The 25,249-nt window shown below is 45.5% G+C and overlaps 1 protein-coding gene across 1 annotated transcript in view; it reads left to right on the plus strand.

Annotated features, from left to right (window-relative positions):
* Nucleotides 1-25,249, plus strand: part of ankar (ankyrin and armadillo repeat containing) — a 408,780-nt gene that overhangs the window by 122,672 nt on the left and 260,859 nt on the right. Inside the window, exons 8-10 of the mRNA XM_070873696.1 lie at nt 6,561-6,762; nt 8,351-8,559; nt 19,602-19,706. Coding sequence (XP_070729797.1) covers nt 6,561-6,762; nt 8,351-8,559; nt 19,602-19,706 — 516 coding nt within the window. The remainder of the gene's footprint in view (nt 1-6,560; nt 6,763-8,350; nt 8,560-19,601; nt 19,707-25,249) is intronic.

A 25,249-nucleotide genomic window follows, 5' to 3' on the forward strand; every position in this document is an offset into this window, starting at 1 on the left:
CAAGGTGACTATCGACCTCAACTTTTTTGCCACTGGGTCCTTCCAAGCTGCCACTGCGGACATGTGCAACATCTCACAGTTTGCAGCCTTCACAGCGATTCAGGAAGTCACAGATGCTCTGTATAGGAGGAGGGCCGCTACATCTCCTTCCCCATGACCAAGGACAAGCAGTTGGACTGCCAGACTGCATTCCTGCGCATTGCGGGCTTCCCCAGGGGTCCGGGGGTCATTGACTGCACCCATGTCGGTCTCGGGGCACCCCAGCAAATTCCCGAGCAATTCAGAAACTGCAAGGGCTTCTTCTCCCTCAATGTTCAACTCATTTTTGACCACAACTGCAAGATTATGCAAATGAATGCCCAGTTTCCTTGCAGCAGCCATGACTCTTTCATACTGCGCCAGAGCAGGCACTTAGCTCATGACTCCTCTGCGCAACTCTGGAACTGTTGCACAGCTCGCATACAATGAGAGTCTGACAACATCAGGACCAACACTATTGGCATTCTCAAACAGAGGTTCCATTGCCTGGACCACTCTTGGGGTCTGCTGCAGTACTCGCTTGAGCATGTCTCCATATTCGTGGTGGTGTGCTGCATGCTCCACAACCTGGCCATCATGAGGGCACAACTATTGGAGGACGAGACTGCAGTGGCACTTGTGAAGGAGGAGGAGGTGCATGAGGAAAATGCACAGGAGCTGGAGCAGGATGCGGCTGGGCAGCCACGCAGGAGACAGCGTCGCCATCGTGACCCTGCAAGGGAAGCACAAAGCCATCTCATAGCTGTGCGGTTCACATAACTCAATGCGCAGCTGAGCCTGTATCTGGCCATGTCCATGGGCCAACTTGTGAGCCCTCTCGTACATCATTCCCACACAGTAAAATGAGTGACTTGATCACACATTCCAAACACAAAATAAAGATTTATTAGAACCCAAACAATGGGTTCCCAAAACAGTCACATAATTAATTACCACCCTTGTGCAACTCCTTATTGTTATATATGTAAACCTGTAAATACCTTGGGAGCACCTGTACTTAAGGAGGCCTCACAGGCTGAAGAGACACTTGGGAGACCTGCAATAAAAGACTAAGGTCACACTTTACTTTGAGCTCACAGTATCTGATCAGAGTCTTTATTCATACACTACACTTATTACCCCTCTTACGCAGACCTATCCTTACACTACACTGTAGTGTCTCTCCTGTGGCTGCCTCATGGCTTTGGGAAGGCTGCTGCGTGTCTGTAGAGAAAGCTACAGATGTCCTTCTCAGATGCCCTCTGGCCCTGGAAGGGCCGGCTGCAGACTGGGCTGCATCCTCCTGTGCGCCTTCAGTCGGAAGTGGATGGGGTGATGCCATGGTTGGCAGCAATTGCAGAGTGGCAGGTCTCGGCTCAGGGCTGCTGTGAACCGGAGGAGTCCACATCAGTCTTCTGGTCGAGGAGGCGGCGCCATTCCCCAGAGGAAGCTCCCCACCTCCCCTACCAAACTGCTGGAGCACAGGTCGGCGGGGTGAGCCCCCAGTCGACTATGGCACCGTTAGGGCCCTGGTCGACCGTGGTGAACTCAGCCGCAATGGCAGCGGTCAGATCTCGATAAGCCTCCAGCTGAAACTGCATGACAGCAGCCACACTCTGGAAGCCATCAGAGACGAAAACAGTCAGACACTCCGTGTGCCCTGTTGGCCAGAGTGGATGAGAGCATTCTGAGCTTCCAGGGCAGCGGCCATCCTGTCCAAAGAAGCACAACCACGCTCGTTCCCTTGCACCTGTGCTGCAATGGCAGCTGTCACCTCCGCCAAGGAAGCATCATCGCAGCTGGATCCGCACTGTCACTCTGGGATTCCACCATCGTCTGCACACCCGCAATGATTGTGCATACCATGGGGACTGAGTTGTCCACAATATGGGAGCGGACTCCTCCACGCTCCTCAACACTTGCAACTGCATCTCAGGCACCTCTTACATTGCCTCCAAGAGCTCCGGTTGCATGGCCTCCACCCTTTGTTCGTAAGCCCCAACATTGAGGGGCTCGTTTGAATCCTCCTCAACAGGACTCGGCTGCGCACTCGCCCCCCGGAGAGATAGCTCCCGAGGTTCCCTTGGCTCTATACCATGCTGCAGCCCGCTAGACCCCTGTGCTTCACCCAGTGCAGACCCCTCTCCTAAATCTAAAATACCCAACCACAGACTCCCAGTATCTGAGCTGGTGCGTGGTACTGTAGGAAGTAGTGGCATACTGTTGCTGGCAGAGCTTGCCCCCTCTCCATCTCCCTCATCCGACATGCCACCAAGATCATCAAGGGTGTCAACTGTCTCCTCCTGCTGTGGCTATCAGTCATGTCAAGGGTGTCCGTGTCGCTCACAATGACACTGGGGGTATCATCTGCAATCATAAAAGGGACAAGGGGTGCCGTGAGGGTGAGGAGCCGTGTTACACCATGCAGCAAGCAGCTTGCACAGAAGCATAAGCAATAGCCAAGTAGGCCATTGCACTGTGAAGGAGAGATGGCATTGCACAGTCACTTACCCATGCTGCTCCCAGCAACATCGGAGCAACCAGCAGCCACAGGGAGACCAACATGCGTGCCCATTAGCCGCTGCACCCTCTGCTCAAGATCTGTGAGCTGCACATTTTGGGGTTCGCCCCCATCAGTAGCTTGTTGGTCGGCACGGTTGTGCGCCACCTTGGCCTGCAAAGCAACGAAGGGCTGGTAAGTGGCAGTTTCAAGAGACCTCGGCAATGAGTGCCAGTCTGGGTCCATTACATGCAGCTGTGACTGTCAGATGCAAGGCATCCTCCATTGTGAGTGTGCACACATACAGGCCTAGCAATCAACAGGACTTCAGCTACTAAGTAGTGTTGTTGAGAAACAAGTTAAGGTGAAGGAGAGTGTGGCAGATGTAATGTGAAGAGTTAGGGGAACATGTACTCACTTTCATCAATCGAATAAGGTCGGTTAGCCTCTTCCTGCATTGGCTGGGGGTCCACTGGTAAATGGAGGTCCCCGAAACTTCCCCTGCTATCCCTCTCCAGGCTTCGGTGAAGACACTTCGAGTTAGTCTCCCACCACTTTCAGGGAAGAGTCGCCACCTCTTTCCCTCTACAGCTTCGATTAGTGCCTCGAGTTCAGCGTCGCTGAAGCACCTCGCCCTCCTCAAACCTCCCCTTGCAGCCATCTCCTCGGATGCAGGTCAAAACGAGTTCGACATAGCTGTAAAACCTGCCCTTTAAGAAGGCCAGGGAACAGCTGCATCATTAGCATGATCGTTGGCATCAAATGGCTAAGAGGGGAATTTTGCGATGCAAACTCCACTCCGCAGCCACACCACTGAAAGCAGTCCTTACCACCAGGCATTACCATTCCTCTCCGTTTCGGGCCCAAAAAAGTCACATTTCTACCTTAATACCACCCCATCCATATCAGCGGTACTGAACGCTCAAATGCTGTGCATGTGCCCCGTTTCGAGCGGGGGGTGGGGGGGCAATTTCGGCCCCTAGATGTCCTAATGGGAGAGGTACTACAGGAATGGCTTTTCCTATGTTCCTTTGTTCTTATCTATTTACCATGACTGACTTGTTAATAGTGTATAATGTAAAATATATAGGTGGTTTTATGCCAGTCTTTGGGTCAATTCTTGTTCCAATGTGGCTGTCAATGTCGTTACTGCTAAGTAATGTTCTTTGTATCATTCATAAAATTCACACTGAAGAGTTAACTAGGATGTGCATTACAGAAATTTAATTGAGAAATAATTTATAGCTCATGATGGGAAAATTCTTTGATGAAGGTATATTGGAATGGACTTTCATCTTTGGAGTGGTATTGTGGTGGGGTAGTGAAGATCTTCCCCTCACTGGCTTGACATTGCCTAGGTCAGGGGTCAGTTAACATGCACAGCAGGCTCCATGCAGGATCTCCACCACAATGAACAGAAAATCCCAGCAGTGCTGCGGGCTTGAAAGGGGCAGAAAAGCCACAATGAAGAAAAGGGAAATCTTGATTTTAGAAATAAAAACAGAAAATGCTGGAAATTCTCAGCAGCATCTATGGCAAGAGAAACAGAGTTAATGTTTCAGGTTGATGACCTCTCCCTTTGGTCGAGACCGAGACCCAATAGCAACGTCCGTTGGCTCAAAATGGAGAAAGGGAGGTTTCTAGCAGGCTGTCTCTCTCCATTTGAGCACATCAGGGCCATTACTACCTCTAAACCAGGTTTACTACCACCGGGGAGTTGCAATAAAAGCGATGAACAACAGAAAAATCCCACAGGAACCCAGACCTTGCCGCCTCCTGCGCACTCCCCCGCACCCCCTCCGGACATTTACATGCAATGGTTGAAGCAAGGGCAGCCATTAGCAGTCCCAGTGGCGGCTGTAGGAGAAAATTCACCACTTATATGTTTCCATCGCAATCCCACTTTGCAGTGAGAAATCCAGCCATTATATTTCTTCCTATTAGTCAAAATATGTGCTCACCTTGTACGAGACGATCATCATCTAAACCCTCAACAAACTAGCCAATCAGTATAATCACAGTAAGGGTGAATGCATTCTGAGTAGAAACAAGACAAGACAGTTAATAATATAATTAAGTATCATGACCTATAGAGGCAGTTTGGAATCTCTGGAAGATCACAGAACTTTGCTTCAATAAGTCTATGAACCCTTTGACCCCAAATACTAAACTGTTAACTTGAGTAGTTTTCGAACGAGAACATAAGAAATAGGAGCAGGAGTAGGCCATGCAGCCACTCTTTCTGCCATTCAATAAGATCATGGCTGATCTTCAACCTTAACTCCACTTTCATGCCCTATCCACATATCCCTTGATCCTCTTAGTATCCAAAAATCTTTTGATCTCCGTCTTTAATATATTCAATGACTGCACATCCACAGCCCTTTGCGGTAGAGAATTCCAAAGATTCACAACCCTTTGAGTAAAGAATTCTCTCCATATCTCAGTCCTAAATGGCCAACCCCTTATCCTGAGACTGTGATCCCTAGAATTTTATATGTTTCAATGAGATCATCCCTCATTCATCTGAACTCCAGAGAGTATAGGCCCATTCTACTCAATCTCTCCTCATAGCCCTTTCATCCTAGGATTCAATCCAGTAAACCTTTGTTGCACTCTCTCTAAGGCAAGTATATCTTTCCTTATGTAAGGAGACCAAAACTATACATAGTACTCCAGGTGTGGTCTTGCCAAAGCCCTATATAAATGCAGCAAAACTCCCGTGCTCTTATACTGCAATCCCCTTGCAATAAAAGCTAACATACCATTTGGCTTCCTAACTGCTTGCTGTATCTGCATGTTAACTTTCTGTGATTTGTGGGCAAGGGACACCCAAATTGCCTTGAATACCAACATTTACTGGTCTCTCACCTTTTTAACAAATATTCTGCTTTTCTATTCATCCTGCCAAAATTTCACATTATAGTCCATCTGCCACCTTCCACTCATTTAACCACTCTATATTCCATTGCAGACTCTTTGCGTCCTCCTCACAGCATACTTTCCCACCTAACTTTGTATCATCAGCAAACTTGGATAGATTGCACTCGGTCCCTTATCCAAGTCATTAATATAGATTGTAAACAGCTTAAGCCTAAGTACTGATCATTGTGGCACCTCACCACTCTTTGCGGGAGTCCTCCCTCTATTTATTGGGGACTTGGCCTGGAGGATGTTGCACGGAGCAGTCCCGTGCAATAATTTTTAAGTCGGTTCACGGGCTCCCAGGCCGCTTGCAATTTCTGCAGTCTGGAAGAGTCTGTGTTCCATGTTTTTACTGAATGTGCGATGTTCCAGCCCCTCTTCCAATATTTGAAGGGGCTGCTCCTCAAATTCTGGTTACACTTCAGTCCCATACTCCTGATCTTTGGGCATTCTGTGCGGAGGGGAGCGGGCAGGTTGAAAGGCCTCCTAGTAGGACTGCTCCTGGGCATGGCCAAGGGGGCCATCGACCGGTCCAGGCAGTGGGCGGTCGAGAGGGTCGTTCAGCCTTACTGCCTGCCTCTCTTCCACGGTTACATCTGAGCCAGGGTGGCCCTGGAGATGGAGCATGCGGTGTCCACCTTACGCTCGCGGCCTTCCATGAGAGGTGGGTGCCGGAGGGACTGGAGTGCATCATCACCCCCGGCAACCAAATTTTAATTTGATTTTAAATATCTAAAGTTTAATTTGTTTAAATTGTCAGTTTTAGTGCCCCCCCCCCCCACTTTTAGCCAGGGGGCATGTATAATTTGTGTTCTAGTGCCCTCAAAAAAAAATACAAAACATAAAAAGGGGGCACTTGAAAAGTTTTTGGAGTGTGCCCCCCATCCCTTTAATCAGGGGACACTTGATTATTTGTTTTCTACAAAAATAGTTGTGGCACCCCACTAGTTACAACCTGTCAACACAAAAATGACCTGTATTTTCCTACTCTCTATTTTCTGTCCATTGACCAATCTTCAATATATGACCCCAATCCCAAGAGGCCTAATCTTGTGTAACAACTAATACTATACCAGGGCTTTTTGCTTACTTTAGCTTTTAATTGCTTTGTTTGTAGGTCCAACTGGTTTACATATGGCAGCAAAGTGTGGGTCACTTGGTGTACTGACCTGCCTCCTAGCCCTACGGGCAGATCACACAAAGGTTAATGGACGAGGCTGGACAGCTATGCACTTTGCTGCATTTTATGACAATGTTTCCTGCGTTAGGGCTCTGTATAGAAAGGATCCTCAATTGTTAGAGTTGGAGACAGCAACTGAGTAAGTGTTCTATAATCTTCCTATCATTGTCAAATAATAAATAACAAAAATACTAGTTGTATTGTATTGCATATGCTTTTATGTATTTACATTGAAGGATTGAAACTCTCCATAACATTCTAATATTGTGTTCCATAGCATAACTTTAAAAATACTTTTATATAGTTTTTCTTTACTAGGCAGTTCATAATTTTTACAAGATTACATGCAGTGTTTTTTTCTCTCAAAGTTTCTCTTTCACCCAGAGTCATGTTTATAAAACATTTGATTACAAAGGTTGAGACAGTAGCATAGCACATTAAAGGACCAATATGTGGTGCAGTGCAATGAGCCCCACTCGAGGGTACACTTACTCTATAGTTGTAGTGTCAGTGAAAAGTGATTTCACTTCACACCAGTACTACTGTAAAAGTGTAAATCTATACCAGGGCCCAACATGATACCAGAGCAAAATGGTATGAGATTCCAGATTTATGGCACACACGTTTAGCATTGTTGTTAAATAGAAGTGCCCTTGCATTGATAAATTTGTAATGTAAATGCATCCTAAATTTCTGATTTCAGCCACTAGGCTACATCCCGTGGGGGAAGAGGGTAATCAGAGAGATATCTCTATTGAGCTATTTTTGCAACAACAACTTGCATTTATATAGCGTCTTTAACATAGTAAAATGTTCCAAGGCACATCACAGGAGCATCATCAAACAAAATTTGACACTGAGCCACATAAGGGGATATTAGGACAGATGGCCAAAAGCTTAGTAAAAGAGGTAAGTTTTAAGAAGCGTCTTAAAAAAGGAGATGGTGGTTTTGGGAATTCCAGAGTTTAGTGCCTAGGCAGCTGAAGGCACGGCCACCAAAGGTGGATCGATTAAAATTGGGGATGCGCAAGAGGCCAGAGTTGGAGGAGCGCAGAGATATCAGAGGGTTGTAGGGCTGGAGAAGGTTACAGAGCTAGGGAGAAGCAAGGGCATTGAGGGATTTGAGAACAAGGATGAGAATTTTTTAATTGAGATGTTTCCAGAATAAGAGCTAATGTAGGTCAGGGGTGATGGGTAAATGGGACTTGGTGCGACTTAGGATTTGGCAGCAGAGCTTTGGATGAGCTCTAGTTTATGGGCGGTGGAAGATGGGAGGCCAACCAGGAGATTGAGGAATAGTCAAGTCTTGAGGTAACAAAGGCATGGATTAGGATTTCAGCAGCAGATGAGCTGCGGCAGGAGCAGAGTTGGGTGATGTCACTAAGGTAGAAGTAGGCATTCTTGGTGGTTGAGCGGGTAATTGGTTGGAAGCTCATCTCAGAGTCAAATACGACGCCAAGGTTGCGAATGTAGCATTAACTGCATATTTGGGGGTCATGGGTTAACCACTATTGTAAGATTCAGAAAAATTTCATAACTGGGTACCTATCTTCAAAACAAAAGCTGGATTGCAAGCTCCCGCCCCCATCCCTTGCTCAGAAAATCATATATGGTGTAAAGAAAATTATGTAAATATTAACCCAGATAATGATTTCCCCTCCAAAATAAGTTCTGTAATTTTATCACAGGTAGTTTGGGAAGGCATTCTAATTTTCCTTTTGGTTTAGATATCACTCTACTCCACTATTACTTGCTGCGATGGCTGGTGCATTTGATACACTTCAATACCTACTATCCCTTGGAGCCAACATAATAAAAATCGACAGTGAAGGGAACAACATTGTTCATTTAGCAGCACTCTACTTCCACACAGAAATTCTCAAGTACATCATTGAGCAGAATATCCCACAGCTACAAGTCTGGAAACTCCTTAAAGGCATGTATCTGCTGCGTTGCCTCAGAATTCATAAGTTTCATATTTCCTAATGATGTAATGGAATTTTCATTAACTTATAGAGATTGCCTTTTTCAGAAAGTGGTGGGGTTTTTTTTCATATGGGGAAGAAGAAAAATGGTGCGTGGTTTTTGAGATTACTGTCAAGGAATTTAGTGCTTTGCATAGTGCATTTATCCAGCGAACCAGGGGAGCTCATCTCTTGCATTTTTTGCCTACTTTTTCACCTCCTCTCCTCTCTGTAAGGCATTATTTCCTGCAAGGGTATACCTCCAGAGGTGCCAGGCATCCTCCAGTACCTTGTCCAAGTGACCATTCTTCATGTGTAGCCCCAAAAATCAATGGACCAGTTATCCTGGCATCTACACAAAAGTTCCAGGCTCGGGGGAAATTCAACAATTTGCCTGCAAAAGGCAGGTGCCCAAGCCACTAGTGGCTCATCTAGGGCACTTGAAAAAAAAAAAATCAATGTTTGTTTCCAAATCTTTAGGACTCCAGATAATGATCCCAGTCTGGACTCCCAGCAAGTCTCCAGCGCTACCCAGGTCAGCCAGTAACCCTGGTCTCATCAGACACACCTGCACTTGCCATATACTGGGTTGCAGTGAATCATAGACTAATACAGCACAAAAGGAGGCCTTTCCCCCATCATGCCAGTGCTGGCTCTTTGCTAGAGCTATCCAATTAGTTCCACTCCCCTGCTCTTTCCCCATAGCCCTGTAAATCTTCCTCGTCAAGTATTTATCCAATTCCCCTTTGAAAGTTATTATTAAATCTGCTTCCACCACCCTTTCGAACAGTGCATTCTAGATCATCACAACTCGCTGTAAAAAAACAAAAATGTTTCCTCATATCGCCTCGGGTTATTTTGGCAATTACCTTAAATCTGTGTCCTCTGGTTACTGACCGTTCTGCCACTGGAAACAGTTTCTCCTTATTTACTCGATCAAAACCCTTCATGATTTTGAACAGCTCTATCAAATCTCTCCATAACCTTTTCTCCACCAAGGAGAACAATCCCAGCTTCTCAAGTCTCTCCACATAACTGAAGTCCCTCAACCCTGGTACCATTCTGGTAAATCTCTTCTGCACCCTCTCTAAGGCCTTGACATCCATTCCTAAAGTGTGATGCCCAGCATTGAACATAAAACTCCAGCTGAGGCCTAAGCAGTGTTTTATAAAGGTTTAGCATCATTTCCTTGATTTTGTATTCTCTGCATCTATCAATGGTTGTGAAAGGTGCTTTATAAATGCAAGTCTGTCTTTCTTTCTTCTTTCAATAAAGCCAAGGATCCCATATGCTTTTTAACAGCCTTCTCAACTTGTACTGCCACCTTCAAAGAATTGTGTACATATACCCCAGGTATCTCTGTTCACCTTTAAAATTGTATAATTTATTTTATATTGCCTCTCCTTATTCGTCCCACCAAAATGTATAACTTTACGCTTCTCTGCATTAAATTTCATCTGCCATGTGTCTGCCCATTTTGCCAATCTGTCTGTATCCTCTTGAAAAACATTACTATCCTCCTCATTGTATGCTACATTTCCGAGTTTTGCGTCATCTGCAAATTTTGGAATTATGTTCTGTATACCTAAGTCCAGATCATTAATATATATCAAAAGAGAAGTGGTCCTAATCAATCTTCCCCTTAATTTTTTTTTTGGGTGCACAGCCCCAGGGTTTCGCAGCCATTCATAGGGCTCAATTTTCTCCAAGCCCGTTTTCTGGCGTATTGCCAGAGTTACGCCCGTTTTTCTCGGCCAGAAATGCGCCGGAAATAATTTGCCAAAGTTATCCCGATGTATAATTTGAATTTGGCACCGCGCAGCGTGTCCAGTCGCCTCGGGGAATGGAGCCTGTTTTCTGCACCAAAAAACGATGCCGCACCTTCTGCGCATGTGCAGAAAAAATAAAGTTACATTTCTGACTTCGCATGCGCATGCGCAGTACAGCTCCGAGTTGGCAATCGGCCATTTTTAAAGAGCCAGTTGTGTGTGTGAGAACGTTGAGTGCTGCGTGAGAGCATTAGAAAAATCGCAGCTGCAGCAGTACAAGATGCAACGCGGTGCAAAGACCAAGAATTTCTTACAGGAAGAAGTGGAGGCACTAGTTACTGTGATTGAGAACAGATGGCAGGAGCTGGACACCCAAAGAAGTAAAGAAACACTGGAAACAAGTTGCAGAAGATTACTGTGCAATGGTGACCACCATGAGATCTGGAGGCCAGTGTAAAAAGAAGTGACAGGACCTTGGTCAAGTAGTTTGTGCAAGTAACATTTTCATTTATTCAATGGAATTGCAATTGTAAATGTAACCATCTGTATGTCCCATCTAGCAGAAAGATACCCTCTTTAAAAAGTTAGGTTTTCATCTTTGCAGAGGAAGGTGGCACATAATAAAAGGGAAAGAACTCGAACAGGAGGAGGCCCGGCAAATCTGCACCTACTGATACCCTTGGAAGAGAGGGTCGCTGTTTTGATGGGTCTTGCCTAGAGAAAAGCAATCACCACTGCACAAGCTGGGCCCACACTTGAGGGAGAGGGTAAGTCCTGCAAATTCATCATGGTCCTGCAAATCAGTCTGCTGCCTGGCCTGCGATGTGTGAGCCTACTCATGCCACCCACCCTGTCCCCTCGCCTGCTGCTAACCATTTGTCTGTGTTCTGTTATATTTTGCAGAACTTGAGGCCAACCCTGATGATGCAGAAGAAGATTCAGACATGGACGAGCGTGAAGAGGAGAACATCTTCCAATCCAACCCTCCAGACCAAGAACATGAGGGTGAGGGGGAGGGGTGGGGGATAGAGCTGGATGAAGCTCCCACAGTTGTACTGACTTTGAAGGAGCTGCCGGTCATTGAGGTGACAGCCCCTTCCATAACTAGTCGTTTGAGTGCTGGTGGGACATTCTGTGGTTTCACACCTTCCGAGGTTGCGGGTCCCAGTGGTGGGGTGCAGCGAGGTACACCCGTGGGGAGGAGGGGAAGGAGAGCTTGACCAAACTCTCCTGAGGTGCAGGATCTAACAGATGTGGTTTAGATGATGTAATTGAAAGCGGAGACCATTGACCTTACCCGATCACTCCTGGACGCCATCAGTGGGGTAAGTGATGAGGTAGTGGGACTATCGTGAGAAGTAACAACAATGACACGAGATATGGGAATGATGTCCAGTACCATCAGTGAGCAGTGAGGGATTAGTGGCCATGAGGAAAGGAATGTCAGAGGCAGTGCAAACCACATCACTGACCATGAAGGGGAGAATGTTGCAAGTAGTTCAGACAGTTTTGCTCTACATGAGGTAGGGAATGTTGTATGTCACTGAGACACTGTCAGGGCGCATGAGGGACAGCATGTGTGAGTTAGCTGCTGCAATAAGGGAACACTCCCAGACCCCGCACCCATTGACAGAATCAACTGTCACTCCCACTGCAATCACCACTCTCGCCGGTGAAGAGCCCAAAGCCAGGCCCTCCAACTTGCCTGGGCCCTCCAACTTGCTGCCTGGGCCATCCAATTAGCCAGCTGCTGCCACCGCACGCCCCCCTCCCCTCAACAGGTGCGCAGTACCCGAGATCTTAGAAAGAATAAGCTTTGTACCAAGCCCAGAAACACTGCGCCATCACCTGTGGGCAGCGGTGGTGGAGACTCCAAGACCAAGTGCAGCGGGCCCTTAGAATAAGGTGGAGGAGAGATGGGTGCAGCCATTCTTTGCTGCTGTTGTTGTTGTTGTTGTTATTATTGTTGTTACTGATGTAACTGTTTTCAAATTAAAAGTTTTTTTGTAAGTTATGTAAATTTACAAGTTTAAAAGTTTGTAAGTGATCTTAAAGTTTTTAAGTGATCTTAAAGAGTAATCTTAAAGTAAGGTTTGATACAAGAATAATTTTATTTAAGTTAAATACAAAAGAACTGTTTGTTAAACTTTTGAATAAAATATATTTTACATTAAAACTGAATCATGTTCCATTAAAACAACACAACTACGGAACAGCTCCAAACAGTAAACATGTCCGTGTGGAATAGTTGTCGCTGAGCTCTCGGGCATCAGTAAAGCGTTCACAGATGAAATGCTGGTGCAAGGCTCGAGCAATCGTTAAAGGGGCACGATGGCCCGTCCTCCTTCTCCAGCGTGCTCCGGTCTCAGGCATTTGCATGGCTTCCTCATCCTCATCATCCTCCTCCTCCTGCTCGTCATCTGCATCTTCCACATCATTATCATCAGCCACTTTCACCGCAAGTGGGTCTTCCACTACCAGGTGCTGTTGCCTCATGATGACTAAGTTATGCAGCATGCAGCACACAACAGTGAACTGACTGACAATCTCAGGGGAGTACCACAAGTAGCTTCTGGAATGGTCAGTCATCGGAAACGCTGTTTCAAGATGCCAATGGTCCTCTCTATGATGCTGCATGTTGCAAAGTGCGACATGTTGTATTGACAGTCAGCTTCCGTCCGGGTTACGTGTAGGGGCGTCATGAGCCAGGTGGTGAGGCTGTACCCTTTGTCTCCCAGTAGCCAACTGTGCCCTTCTGGCTGCTGCTGCTGCTGAAACATGGCAGATATAATGCTGTTGCATAGGATGAACGCATAATGGGTGCTCCCAGGGTATCTTGCATTGACTGACATGATATGAAGCATGTCATCACATACAAGCTGTACATTAATGGAGTGGAAGCCTTTTCTGTTTCTGTACATCTCGGGATCCTCCAAAGCTGCTTGCAAGGCAATGTGGGTACAATCAATGCAGCCCTGTACCTTTGGGAAGCCAGCAATCCTGGAAAAGCCCACAGCCCTGTCATGGATTGCTTGGGCGATCATGGGGAACCTGATGAAGTAATTTCTCTGCGCATACAGTGCAGCTTTCACCTGGCGAATGCTGACATATGTTGCATGTTGAGAGATAGTGCACACATTCCTAGTTATAGCTTGAAATGAGCCGGAGGCATAGAATGAAAGTGCAGCTGTAGCCTTCACTTCAACTGACAAAGCAGTCCTCCTGATGCTTCTAGGTTGCAGGTCTGCTTTGACCAATTCACAGATCTCAGTTACAACTTCTTTGCGGAAACGCAGCCTTCTGACACAGTCTGCATCACTGAGGTGGAGGTACGAACACCTGTCTCGATATAGGTGAGTAAGGCCTCCTGCCCAGAAATCTATTGGCTCTGATGTTCCTGATGCGATGACGTCAAATCAGTTGTCTCCTACGTAGACTCAAGACGGCAGGAAAACAGGCAGGACAGGTTTGCAGTTCTCTCTCTCCCCAAGGTCTGTATGGATGGACCACACCCAAGGTCTTGTGACTTCTCTCTTCACCCCCTCCTCCCTTAACTAATTGCAGTCTTGTGACCTCTTCTCCCCCCCCTTAACTAATTGTAATCTTGTGACTTCTCCCCGCACCCCCCCGCCTCCTTAACTAATTGCAGTCTTGTGACTTCTCCCCTTTCTCTCTCTCCCCACTCTCCCCCCCGCCGCCCCCCCCACCATTCATTGCAGTCTCATCGGGCAATCCCAGGGCAGGTGCAGGGGGTTGGATGTAGAGTAAAGCTCCCTCTATACTGCCCTGGGAATGTTTGATGGGACAGTGCAGGAGCTTTGCTCTGTATCTAACCCCGTGCTGTGCCTGCCCTGGGAGTATTTGGTGGGACAGTGTGGAGAGAGCTTGACTCTGTGTCAAGCCCCTTGCTCTACCTGCCCTGGGGGTGTTTGATGGGGCAGTGTAGTGGGTGCTTTGCTCTGTGTCTGGCCCGTGCTGTGCCTGCCCGGGGTGTGTTTGGTGGGACAGTATAGAGCGGGCTTTATTCTGTGTCCAGCCCCGTGCTGTGCCTGACCTGGGAATGTTTGGTGGGACAGTGTGGAGGGGGCTTTACTCTATATCTAACCCCATGCCCTGGGAGTTTTTGATGGGGACAGAATGGCAGCAGATTAGGAAAAGGGGAGGTGCAACGAGACCTGGATGTCATGGTTCATCAGTCATTGAAAGTTGGCATGCAGGTACAGCAGGCGGTGAAGAAGGCAAATGGAATGTTGGTCTTCATAGCTAGAGGATTTGAGTATAGGAGCAGGGAGGTCTTACTGCAGTTGTACAGGGCCTTGGTGAGGCCTCACCCGGAATATTGTGTTCAGTTTTGGTCTCCTAATCTGAGGAAGGATGTTCTTGCTATTGAGGGAGTGCAGCGAAGGTTCACCAGACTGATTCCCGGGATGGCTGGACTGACATATGAGAAGAGACTGGATCAACTGGGCCTTTATTCACTGGAGTTTAGAAGGATGAGAGGGAATCTCATAGAAACATATAAAATTCTGACGGGACTGGACAGGTTAGATGCAGGAAGAATGTTCCCGATATTGGGGAAGTCCAGAACCAGGGGACACAGTCTAAGGATAAGGGGTAAGCCATTTAGGACTGAGATGAGGAGAAACTTCTTCACTCAGAGAGTTGTTAACCTGTGGAATTCTCTACTGCAGAGAGTTGTTGATGCCAGTTCATTGGATATATTCAAGAGGGAGTTGGATATGGCCCTTATGGCTAAAGGGATCAAGGAGTATGGAGAGAAAGCAGGAAAGGGGTACTGAGGTGAATGATCAGCCATGATCTTATTGAATGGTGATGCAGGCTCGAAGGGCTGAATGGCCTAGTCCTGCACCTATTTTTCTATATTTTCTATGTTCTATGTCCCTTTAAGAGGTGCTGACCGTGCCTCTGTGAGTCCACTGAACACTGGGTTTTCATGGCGAGCTTAGGACCCAGCACTGAACTTGGCACTAAGGTCCAATTTTGTCGAGGTGACGTTAAGTCAGTGTTGCACGCTGACTGACATCACTTCTCCCTAATTTAAATTTGTAAGGCCATCGCTCTTACTGGCAGCGTTGCCAGACCTCGGAAAATGTCGGAAGCAGCAGGACCCACCACCAACTGGCAAAAGAGCGGTGGTGGTTGCCGTCTTTTTGCTATGTTTTGACAGCAACAGGTGGCATAAAGCATCTGAATTTTTAACCCATAGTTTCCTAAAAATGTGAGTACAGTTAGATAAGCCCATTAGAATTTTGTGATTTTTAAAAGGGACATAGATCCCAGGAGTAAAGAATTAGAGGGAATTTTTTAGAAATCACGGATTCAGCCACAGTTAAAGTACTCTATATAGTCTGGGCACTCTATTATAGAAAAGACCTTCAAGCCATAGAAAGCATGCAGCATTGATTCACCAGGATGATGGCAAGAATTGTAAACTATCGATAGGAAGAAAGGCATGAGATACTAGTACAAAAGCAAAATACTCTGGATGAGATACTTCCACCAGTGCAGAAAGGGAAAACAGGAGATTTAAAATTATGAAGCTTTGTTAAAGTCAAGAGAGGAAAACACTATTTCTTGTTAGAGTGTCAGTGTCATCAATTTAAAATTGCCACTGAGAAAATGAGGAAAGAGGTTAAGAGAAGTGTCTTTACACAGATTTTTGGAGCATGCAATGCCTTGCCAGAGGGAATGGTTGAGGCATATTTAAGAGAAAATCAGATAAATAATTAAAGCAATAGAAGGGAAGAAAAGAAAGAAAATACTTGCATTTCTTTAGCTTCAAGACCATCCCAAAGCACTTTACAGCCACTGAAGTACTTTTGAAGTGTAGTCAATGATTAATATCGGCAAAAGTGGCAGCCAATTTGCATACAGCAAGGGCCCACAAACAACAATGAGATAAATGACCAGATCATCTGTTTTGGTGGTGTTGGTTGAGGGATAAATGTTGGCCAGGACACTTGGAGAACTCCTCTGCTCTTCAAATAAGGTCCAAGGTAGTCAGAATATCAGTTTAACAACACATCCAAAAGATAGCACCCCCTACAGTGTAGCACTGCCTCTGTACCTCAATGATCTGTAAATCAAAAGGTACAAGGATATGAGGACCATTTGGGGCAGTGGGATTAGTTTTGGATTGCTCTAGCAAAGAGTCAGCACAGACACACTGCACTGACACATCTTCAGGAAAGATAGAATAAAAGGAAAAGGAGGTGGGGTAGCATTGCTGGTTAAGGAGCAAATTAAGGCAATAGTTCAGAAGGACATTAGCTTGGATGATGTGGAATCTATATGGGTAGAGCTGCAGAATACCAAAGGGCAAAAAATGCAAGTGGGAGTTGTGTACAGACCTCCAAACAGTAGTAGTGATGTTGGGGAGGGCATCAAACATGAAATTAGGGGTGCGTGCAATAAAGGTGCAGCAGTTATAATGGGTGACTTTAATATGCACATAGATTGGGTTAACCAAACTGGAAGCAATACGGTGGAGGAGGATTTCCTGGAGTGCATAAGGGATGGTTCTTTAGACCAATATGTCGAGGAACCAACTAGGGGGGAGGCCATCTTAGACTGGGTGTTGTGTAATGAGAGAGGATTAATTAGCAATCTCGTTGTGCGAGGCCCCTTGGGGAAGAGTGACCATAATATGGTGGAATTCTGCATTCGGATGGAGAATGAAACAGTTAATTCAGAGACCATGGTCCAGAACTTAAAGAAGGGTAACTTTGAAGGTATGAGGCGTGAATTGGCTAGGATAGATTGGCGAATGATACTCAAGGGGTTGACTGTGGATGGGCAATGGCAGACATTTAGAGACCGCATGGATGAACTACAACAATTGTACATTCCTGTCTGGCGTAAATATAAAAAAGGGAAGGTGGCTCAACCGTGGCTATCAAGGGAAATCAGGGATAGTATTAAAGCCAAGGAAGTGGCATACAAATTGGCCAGAAATAGCAGCGAACCCGGGGACTGGGAGAAATTTAGAACTCAGCAGAGGAGGACAAAGGGTTTGATTAGGGCAGGGAAAATGGAGTACGAGAAGAAGCTTGCAGGGAACATTAAGACGGATTGCAAAAGTTTCTATAGATATGTAAAGAGAAAAAGGTTAGTAAAGACAAACGTAGGTCCCCTGCAGTCAGAATCAGGGGAAGTCATAACGGGGAACAAAGAAATGGCGGACCAATTGAACAAGTACTTTGGTTTGGTATTCACTGAGGAGGACACAAACAACCTTCCGGATATAAAAGGGGTCGGAGGGTCGAGTAAGGAGGAGGAACTGAGGGAAATCCTTATTAGTCGGGAAATTGTGTTGGGGAAATTGATGGGATTGAAGGCCGATAAATCCCCAGGGCCTGATGGACTGCATCCCATAGTACTTAAGGAGGTGGCCTTGGAAATAGTGGATGCATTGACAGTCATTTTCCAACATTCCATTGACTCTGGATCAGTTCCTATGGAGTGGAGGGTAGCCAATGTAACCCCACTTTTTAAAAAAGGAGGGAGAGAGAAAACAGGGAATTATAGACCGGTCAGCCTGACATCGGTAGTGGGTAAAATGATGGAATCAATTATTAAGGATTTCATAGCAGTGCATTTGGAAAGAGGTGATATGATAGGTCCAAGTCAGCATGGATTTGTGAAAGGGAAATCATGCTTGACAAATCTTCTGGAATTTTTTGAGGATGTTTCCAGCAGAGTGGACAAGGGAGAACCAGTTGATGTGGTATATTTGGACTTTCAGAAGGCTTTCGACAAGGTCCCACACAAGAGATTAATGTGCAAAGTTAAAGCACATGGGATTGGGGGTAGTGTGCTGACATGGATTGAGAACTGGTTGTCAGACAGGAAGCAAAGAGTAGGAGTAAATGGGGACTTTTCAGAATGGCAGGCAGTGACTAGTGGGGTACCACAAGGTTCTGTGCTGGGGCCCCAGCTGTTTACACTGTACATTAATGATTTAGACGAGGGGATTAAATGTAGTATCTCCAAATTTGCGGATGACACTAAGTTGGGTGGCAGTGTGAGCTGCGAGGAGGATGCTATGAGGCTGCAGAGCGACTTGGATAGGTTAGGTGAGTGGGCAAATGCATGGCAGATGAAGTATAATGTGGATAAATGTGAGGTTATCCACTTTGGTGGTAAAAACAGAGAGACAGACTATTATCTGAATGCTGACAGATTAGGAAAAGGGGAGGTGCAAAGAGACCTGGGTGTCATGGTACATCAGTCATTGAAGGTTGGCATGCAGGTACAGCAGGCGGTTAAGAAAGCAAATGGCATGTTGGCCTTCATAGCGAGGGAATTTGAGTACAGGGGCAGGGAGGTGTTGCTACAGTTGTACAGGGCCTTGGTGAGGCCACACGTGTAGTACTGTGTACAGTTTTGGTCTCCTAACCTGAGGAAGGACATTCTTGCTATTGAGGGCGTGCAGCGAAGGTTCACCAGACTGATTCCCGGGATGGCGGGACTGACCTATCAAGAAAGACTGGATCAACTGGGCTTGTATTCACTGGAGTTCAGAAGAATGAGAGGGGACCTCATAGAAATGTTTAAAATTCTGACGGGGTTAGACAGGTTAGATGCAGGAAGAATGTTCCCAATGTTGGGGAAGTCCAGAACCAGGGAACACAGTCTAAGGATAAGGGGGAAGCCATTTAGGACCGAGATGAGGAGGAATTTCTTCACCCAGAGAGTGGTGAACCTGTGGAATTCTCTACCACAGAAAGTTGTTGAGGCCAATTCACTAAATATATTCAAAAAGGAGTTAGATGAAGTCCTTACTACTAGGGGAATCAAGGGGTATGGTGAGAAAGCAGGAATGGGGTACTGAAGTTGCATGTTCAGCCATGAACTCATTGAATGGCGGTGCAGGCTAGAAGGGCCGAATGGCCTACTCCTGCACCTATTTTCTATGTTTCTATGTTTCTATGAATTGAATGCCCTGCTTTTGTATTGTAAATTTCTATGCTTTTATGGTCTCATTATTTTCCATCTGTATCTAATTGAATCCTCTTTGTGTCACATTGAATGCATACCAGAAGTGATTAAAGCATAAAAATAACTGAAAATTCAAAATTACAACCTCAATTCCAATGTATCCTATAATTAAAATCACTTTTTACAAGCATCCAAAATGTCATAATAGCATACAGACCTCTTCACTGCAATGTAGGCTGCACTTATCAAACAAAGTTAATCGTTTCCATTGTTATTCTTCCTAGAGATGTTGGAGAGCAATGAATATCAAAAACAGGAGATGGGGGCGAGGTCACTTGAGGTTCTTTGTGTGACAAGAGAACAATACTGGAAACCAATTCATTCTGCAGGTGAGAAAGGACAAAGATAAAATGACCAACCCAATACAAATAATAAAGAGCTTTAAAACCATCATCTTCATTTACAAATCGCTGCCTACATCTGTCACCTTCTTCAACCTTATATTCCAGCATGGATCTTCCACTTTTTTGATTGTGATCTACAGTATATCCCTCCCTCCAAACCATCAGTAGTGGTAGAGTCTCAATCATCACAATTCTGCACTATTTTTTCTTCTTAAACTCTTCGCTTTTCTACCTTTCTTCCAACTTTAAAAGCAACTTCAAAAGTTGATGCTGCCTTTGGTCCCACATCCTCTCCTCCCAACTTGCTGCTCAGAACTTCTGATCCCTTATGTCATGGGACATTTTGTTACATGAAAGGCACTAATAATGCAAATTATTGGCACGTGTGCATGTGCTTTGCAATATTGCTTTCTGGCTTCACAAAAACACACAACAAGCAACAGTTGCATTACAGTCTTTTATAAGAACATAAGAAATAGGAGCAGGAGCTATTTGCCCCCCCCCTCCCCCACCGAGATTGCTCTGCCATTTAATAAGATCATGACTGATCTGATCATGGACTCAACTCCTCTTCACTGCCCTCTGCCCATAACTCTTTATTCCCTTATTGCTCAAAAATCAGTTCATCTCCGCCTTAAATATATTCAATGACCCAGGCTTGACAGTTTCTGGAGCAGAGAATTCCATAGATTTACAACCCTCTGAGAGAAGAAATACCTCCTCATCTCAGTTTTCAATGGGCGACCCTTATTCTGAGGTAATGTCCCAAGTTTTAGTTTCCCCTATGAGTGGAAATATCCTCTCTGCACCCACCTTGTCAAGCCACTTCATTATCTTATATATTTTAATAAGATCACCTCTCATTCTTCTGAAGTCCAATGAGTATAGGCCCAACCTACTCAACCTATCTTCATAAGTCAACCCCCTCATCTCCGGAATCAACCTAGTGAACCTTCTCTGAACAACCTCCAATGCAAGTATATCCTTCCTTAAATACAGAAACCAAAACTGTACACAGTACTCAAGGTGTGGCCTCACCAATACCCTGTACAGTTGTAGCAGGACTACTCTGCATTTGTAATCCATCCCCATTTCAATAAAGGCCAACATTCACTTTGCCTTCCTGATTACTTGCTGTATCTGCATACTAACTTATTGTGTTTCATGCACAAGAACCCCCCGGTCCCTCTTTACTGCAGCACTTTGCAATTTTTCACCATTTAAATTATAATTTGCTTTTCTATTTTTTCTGCCAAATTGGATAACCTCGCATTTTCCTACATTGTGCTCCATCTGACAAATCTTTGCCCACTCACTTAGCCTGTCTATATCTCTGCAGATTTTTTGTGTCTTCGTCACAATTTGCTTTCCCACCCATCTTTATATCATCAGCAAACTTAGCTACATTAAACTCGGTCCCTTCATCCAAGTCATTAATATAGATTGTAAATAGTTGAGGCCCCAGCACAGATCACTGCGGCACCCCACTAGTTACTGCTTGCCAACCAGAAAATGACCCATTTATCCCGACTCTCTGTTTTCTGTTAGTTCGCCAATCCTCTATCCATGCAAATATATTACTCCCAACCCCGTGAACATTTATCTTGTGCAGTAACCTTTTATGTGGTACCTTATCGAATGCCTTCTGGAAATCCAAATACACCACATTCACTGGGTTCACCCTTATCCACCCTGCTCGTTACATCCTCAAAGAACTCCAGCAAATTTGTCAAACAGGATTTCCCTTTCATAAAACTATGCTGACTCTACTTGATTGAATTATGCTTTTCCAAATGTCCTGCCACTGCTTCCTTAATAATGGACTCCAGCATTTTCCCAATGACATGTTAGGCTAACTGGTCTATAGTTTCCTGCTTTCTGTCTGCCTCCTTTTTTAAATAGGGGCATTACATTTGTGGTTTTCCAATCCACTGGGACCTCCCCAGAATCCAGGGAATTTTGGTAGATTACAACCAATGCATCCACTATCTCTGCAGCCATTTCTTTTATGTCCCTAGGATGTCCGCCTTTAGTCCATTATTTTACTGAGTAGTACTTCTTTAGTGATAGTGATTGTATTAAGTTCCTCCCTCCCTATAGCCCTTTGATTATCCACTATTGGGACCTCCTCAGAATCCAAGGAATTTTGGTAGATTACAACCAATGCATCCACTATCTCTGCAGCCACTTCTTTTAGAACCCTCGGATGTCCGCCTTTAGTCCCATTATTTTACCGAGTATTACTTCTTTAGTGATAGTGATTATATTTAGTTACCTCCCTGTTATATATTAATGCTTGTGGATTACCAGATACCAGAGGACGCCGCGGTCAGAAGTCATCGGGCTGTACTCATGTGGCATGTGTGCTTGGTCACCTGTATATAGCCTAGGTGTTTTTGTCACGCAGACACTCTCGGGTTGGAATAAAGATGGATCAGGTTGCACCTGACTGAGTTTACAGTTACCAGATTCTTGTGTCATTACAATTGGCGACGAGGTAATTTAAGAACCTTCGCATGCACAATGGGCACGGTTGGAATCCTGGAGAGATTCGTGGAGGGCGAGGATTGGGTGGATTTTGTTGACCGCCTGGATCAGTATTTTGTGGCCAACGGCATGGAGGCAGAGGCCTACGCAGTTAAGCACAGGGCAGTTCTCCGCACCATTTGTGGTCCAAAAATTTACGACTTTATGAAGAATCTGAAGCCACAAGAGGGGATCATCATATCACGCTACCGTTTCTACACGCACGTTCGTGCTGAGGGCCAGGTCATGTTGGGATTTGTCGCCAACCTGTGACGTTTGCTGAGCCGTGTGAGTTCAGAAACATGTTGGAAGACAGGCTGCGTGATGTCTTCGTGATAGGCGTCAGTCATAATATGATCCTCAGGAAGCTGTTGGCTGCAGAGACACTGGATTTGAAAAAGACCATCGCGACTGCCCAGGCATGCATGATGACAGATGATAATTTGAGGCAGATATCATCGACGAGTCAGAGTTCCACAGCAAGTACTGTAAACATATTGACGTCGTTTTCAGGCAGAGCTGCTTACGCGAAACCTGCTGCTGCTCAGAGCCTGCCAACTGGTTCAAACAGATTTCACCCTATTGGCGTTGTGGGACAATCATCGACATCATCAGTGTCGGTTTAGACAATACTCATGCAATGGATGTTTGAAAGTGGGGCATCGTCACAGGATGTGTCCACAACGGAGCAAGCATGGTGCGGCTCACCATGTGATCGATGAGGACCAGTTCAGTGATGGCCTGGATACGCAACTCGAGGAGGAAGTGAATGGACTGCATTCGTTGCTGAGCAAGAGCCAGCCGATAATCGTTAATGTGAAGCTGAATGCCGTGCCTGTAGCAATGGAGCTGGACACGGGTACAAGCCAGTCGATAATGAGCCAAAGGACATTCGACAAGCTATGGGACACTAAGACTGTGAAACCGAAGCTGAGTCTAGTCTATGCCAGGTTGCGTACTTACAATAAGGAACTCATACCGGTGCTCAGCAGTGCAGCAATCGAGGTGTCATATGACGGTGTGGTTCACGAGCTACCATTATGGATCGTCGCAGGTAATGGTCCAACGCTATTTGGCAGGAATTGGCTCGAGAAAATCAAGCTGAACTAGAATAATATCAAGATGTTGTCCTCGGTGGATGATACTTCATGTGCTCAAGTGTAAAAAAGTTTCCTTCTTTGTTTGAACTGGGCATTGGTAATTTTATGGGAGCCAAGGTGCAGATTCACCTGGGCTCCAATTCAAGGCCTGTCTATCACAAAGCTCGGTCTGTTCCATACATGATGAGGGTGAAAGTTGAAATTGAGCTTGACAGGCTCCAGTGTGAATGGATCATATCACCGGTCAAGTTTAATGAGTGGGCTAGTCCCATTGTTCCTGTGTTGAAGAGTGATGGCACTGTCAGGATTTGTGGAGACTACAAGGTTACGATTAACCGATTTTTGAAACAGGATCAGTGTCCATTACCAATGACTGATGACCTGTTCGCTAATGTAACACCCCTTTTTATAAAGTAGGGAGAGAGAAAACGGATAATTATAGACTGCTTAGCCTGACATCAGTAGTGGGGAAAATGTTGGAATCAATTATTAAAGATGATCTAACAGCGCATTTGGAAAGCAGTGACAGGATCGGTCCAAGTCAGCATGGACTTATGAAAGGGAAATCATGCTTGACAAATCTTCTGGAATTTTTCGAGGATGCAACTAGTAGAGTGGACAAGGGAGAACCAGTGGATGTGGTGTATTTGGACTTTCAAAAGGCTTTTGACAAGATTCTACACAAGAGATTGGTGTGCAAAATTAAAGCACATGGTATTGGGGGTAATGTACTGACGTGGATAGAGAACTGGTTGGCAGACAGGAAGCAGAGAGTCGGGATAAACAGGTCCTTTTCAGAATGACAGGCAGTAACTAGTGGGGTGCCACAGGGCTCAGTGCTGGGACCCCAGCTATTTACAATATACATTAATGATTTGGATGAAGGAATTGAGTGTAATATCTCCAAGTTTGCAGATGACACTAAACTGGGTGGCGGTGTGATCTAAGAGGCTGCAGGGTGACTTGGACAGGTTAGGTGAATGGGCAAATGCATGGCAGCTGCAGTATAATGTGGATAAATGTGAGGTTATGCACTTTGGGGGCAAAAGCACGAAGGCAGAATATTATCTGAATGGCGACAGATTAGGAAAAGGGGAGGTGCAACGAGACCTGGATGTCATGGTACGTCAGTCATTGAAAGTTGGCATACAGGTACAGCAGGTGGTGAAGAAGGCAAATGGTATGTTGGCCTTCATATCTCGGAGATTTTAGTATAGGAGCAGGGAGGTCTTACTGCAGTTGCACAGGGCCTTGGTGAGGCCTCACCTGGAATATTGTGTTCAGTTTTGGTCTCCTAATCTGAGGAAGGACATTCTTGCTATTGAGGGAGTGCAGCGAAGGTTCACCAGACTGATTCCCGGGATGGCTGGACTGACATATGAGGAGAGACTGGATCGACTGGGCCTTTATTCACTGGAGTTTAGAAGGATGAGAGGGAATCTCATATAAACATATAAAATTATGACGGGACTGGACAGATTAGATGCAGGAAGAATGTTCCCGATGTTGGGGAAGTCCAGAACCAGGGGACACAGTCTAATGATAAGGAGTAAGCCATTTAGGACTGAGATGAGGAGAAACTTCTTCACTCAGAGAGTTGTTAACTTGTGGAATTCTCTACCGCAGAGAGTTGTTGATGCCAGTTCATTGGATATATTCAAGAGAGAGTTAGATATGGCCCTTACAGCTAAAGGGATCAAGGGGTATGGAGAGAAAGCAGGAAAGAGGTATGAGGTGGATGATCAGCCATGATCTTATTGAATGGTGGTGCAGGCTCGAAGGGCCAAATGGCCGACTCCTGCACCTATTTTCTATGTTTCCCTGATTCTGACTGCAGGGGACCTACGTTGGTCTTTACTTACCTTTTTCTCTTTACATATCTATAGAAGCTTTTGCAGTCCA

Source organism: Pristiophorus japonicus, chromosome 3 (assembly GCF_044704955.1).
Source record: "Pristiophorus japonicus isolate sPriJap1 chromosome 3, sPriJap1.hap1, whole genome shotgun sequence".
Classification (NCBI taxonomy): domain Eukaryota; kingdom Metazoa; phylum Chordata; class Chondrichthyes; family Pristiophoridae; genus Pristiophorus; species Pristiophorus japonicus.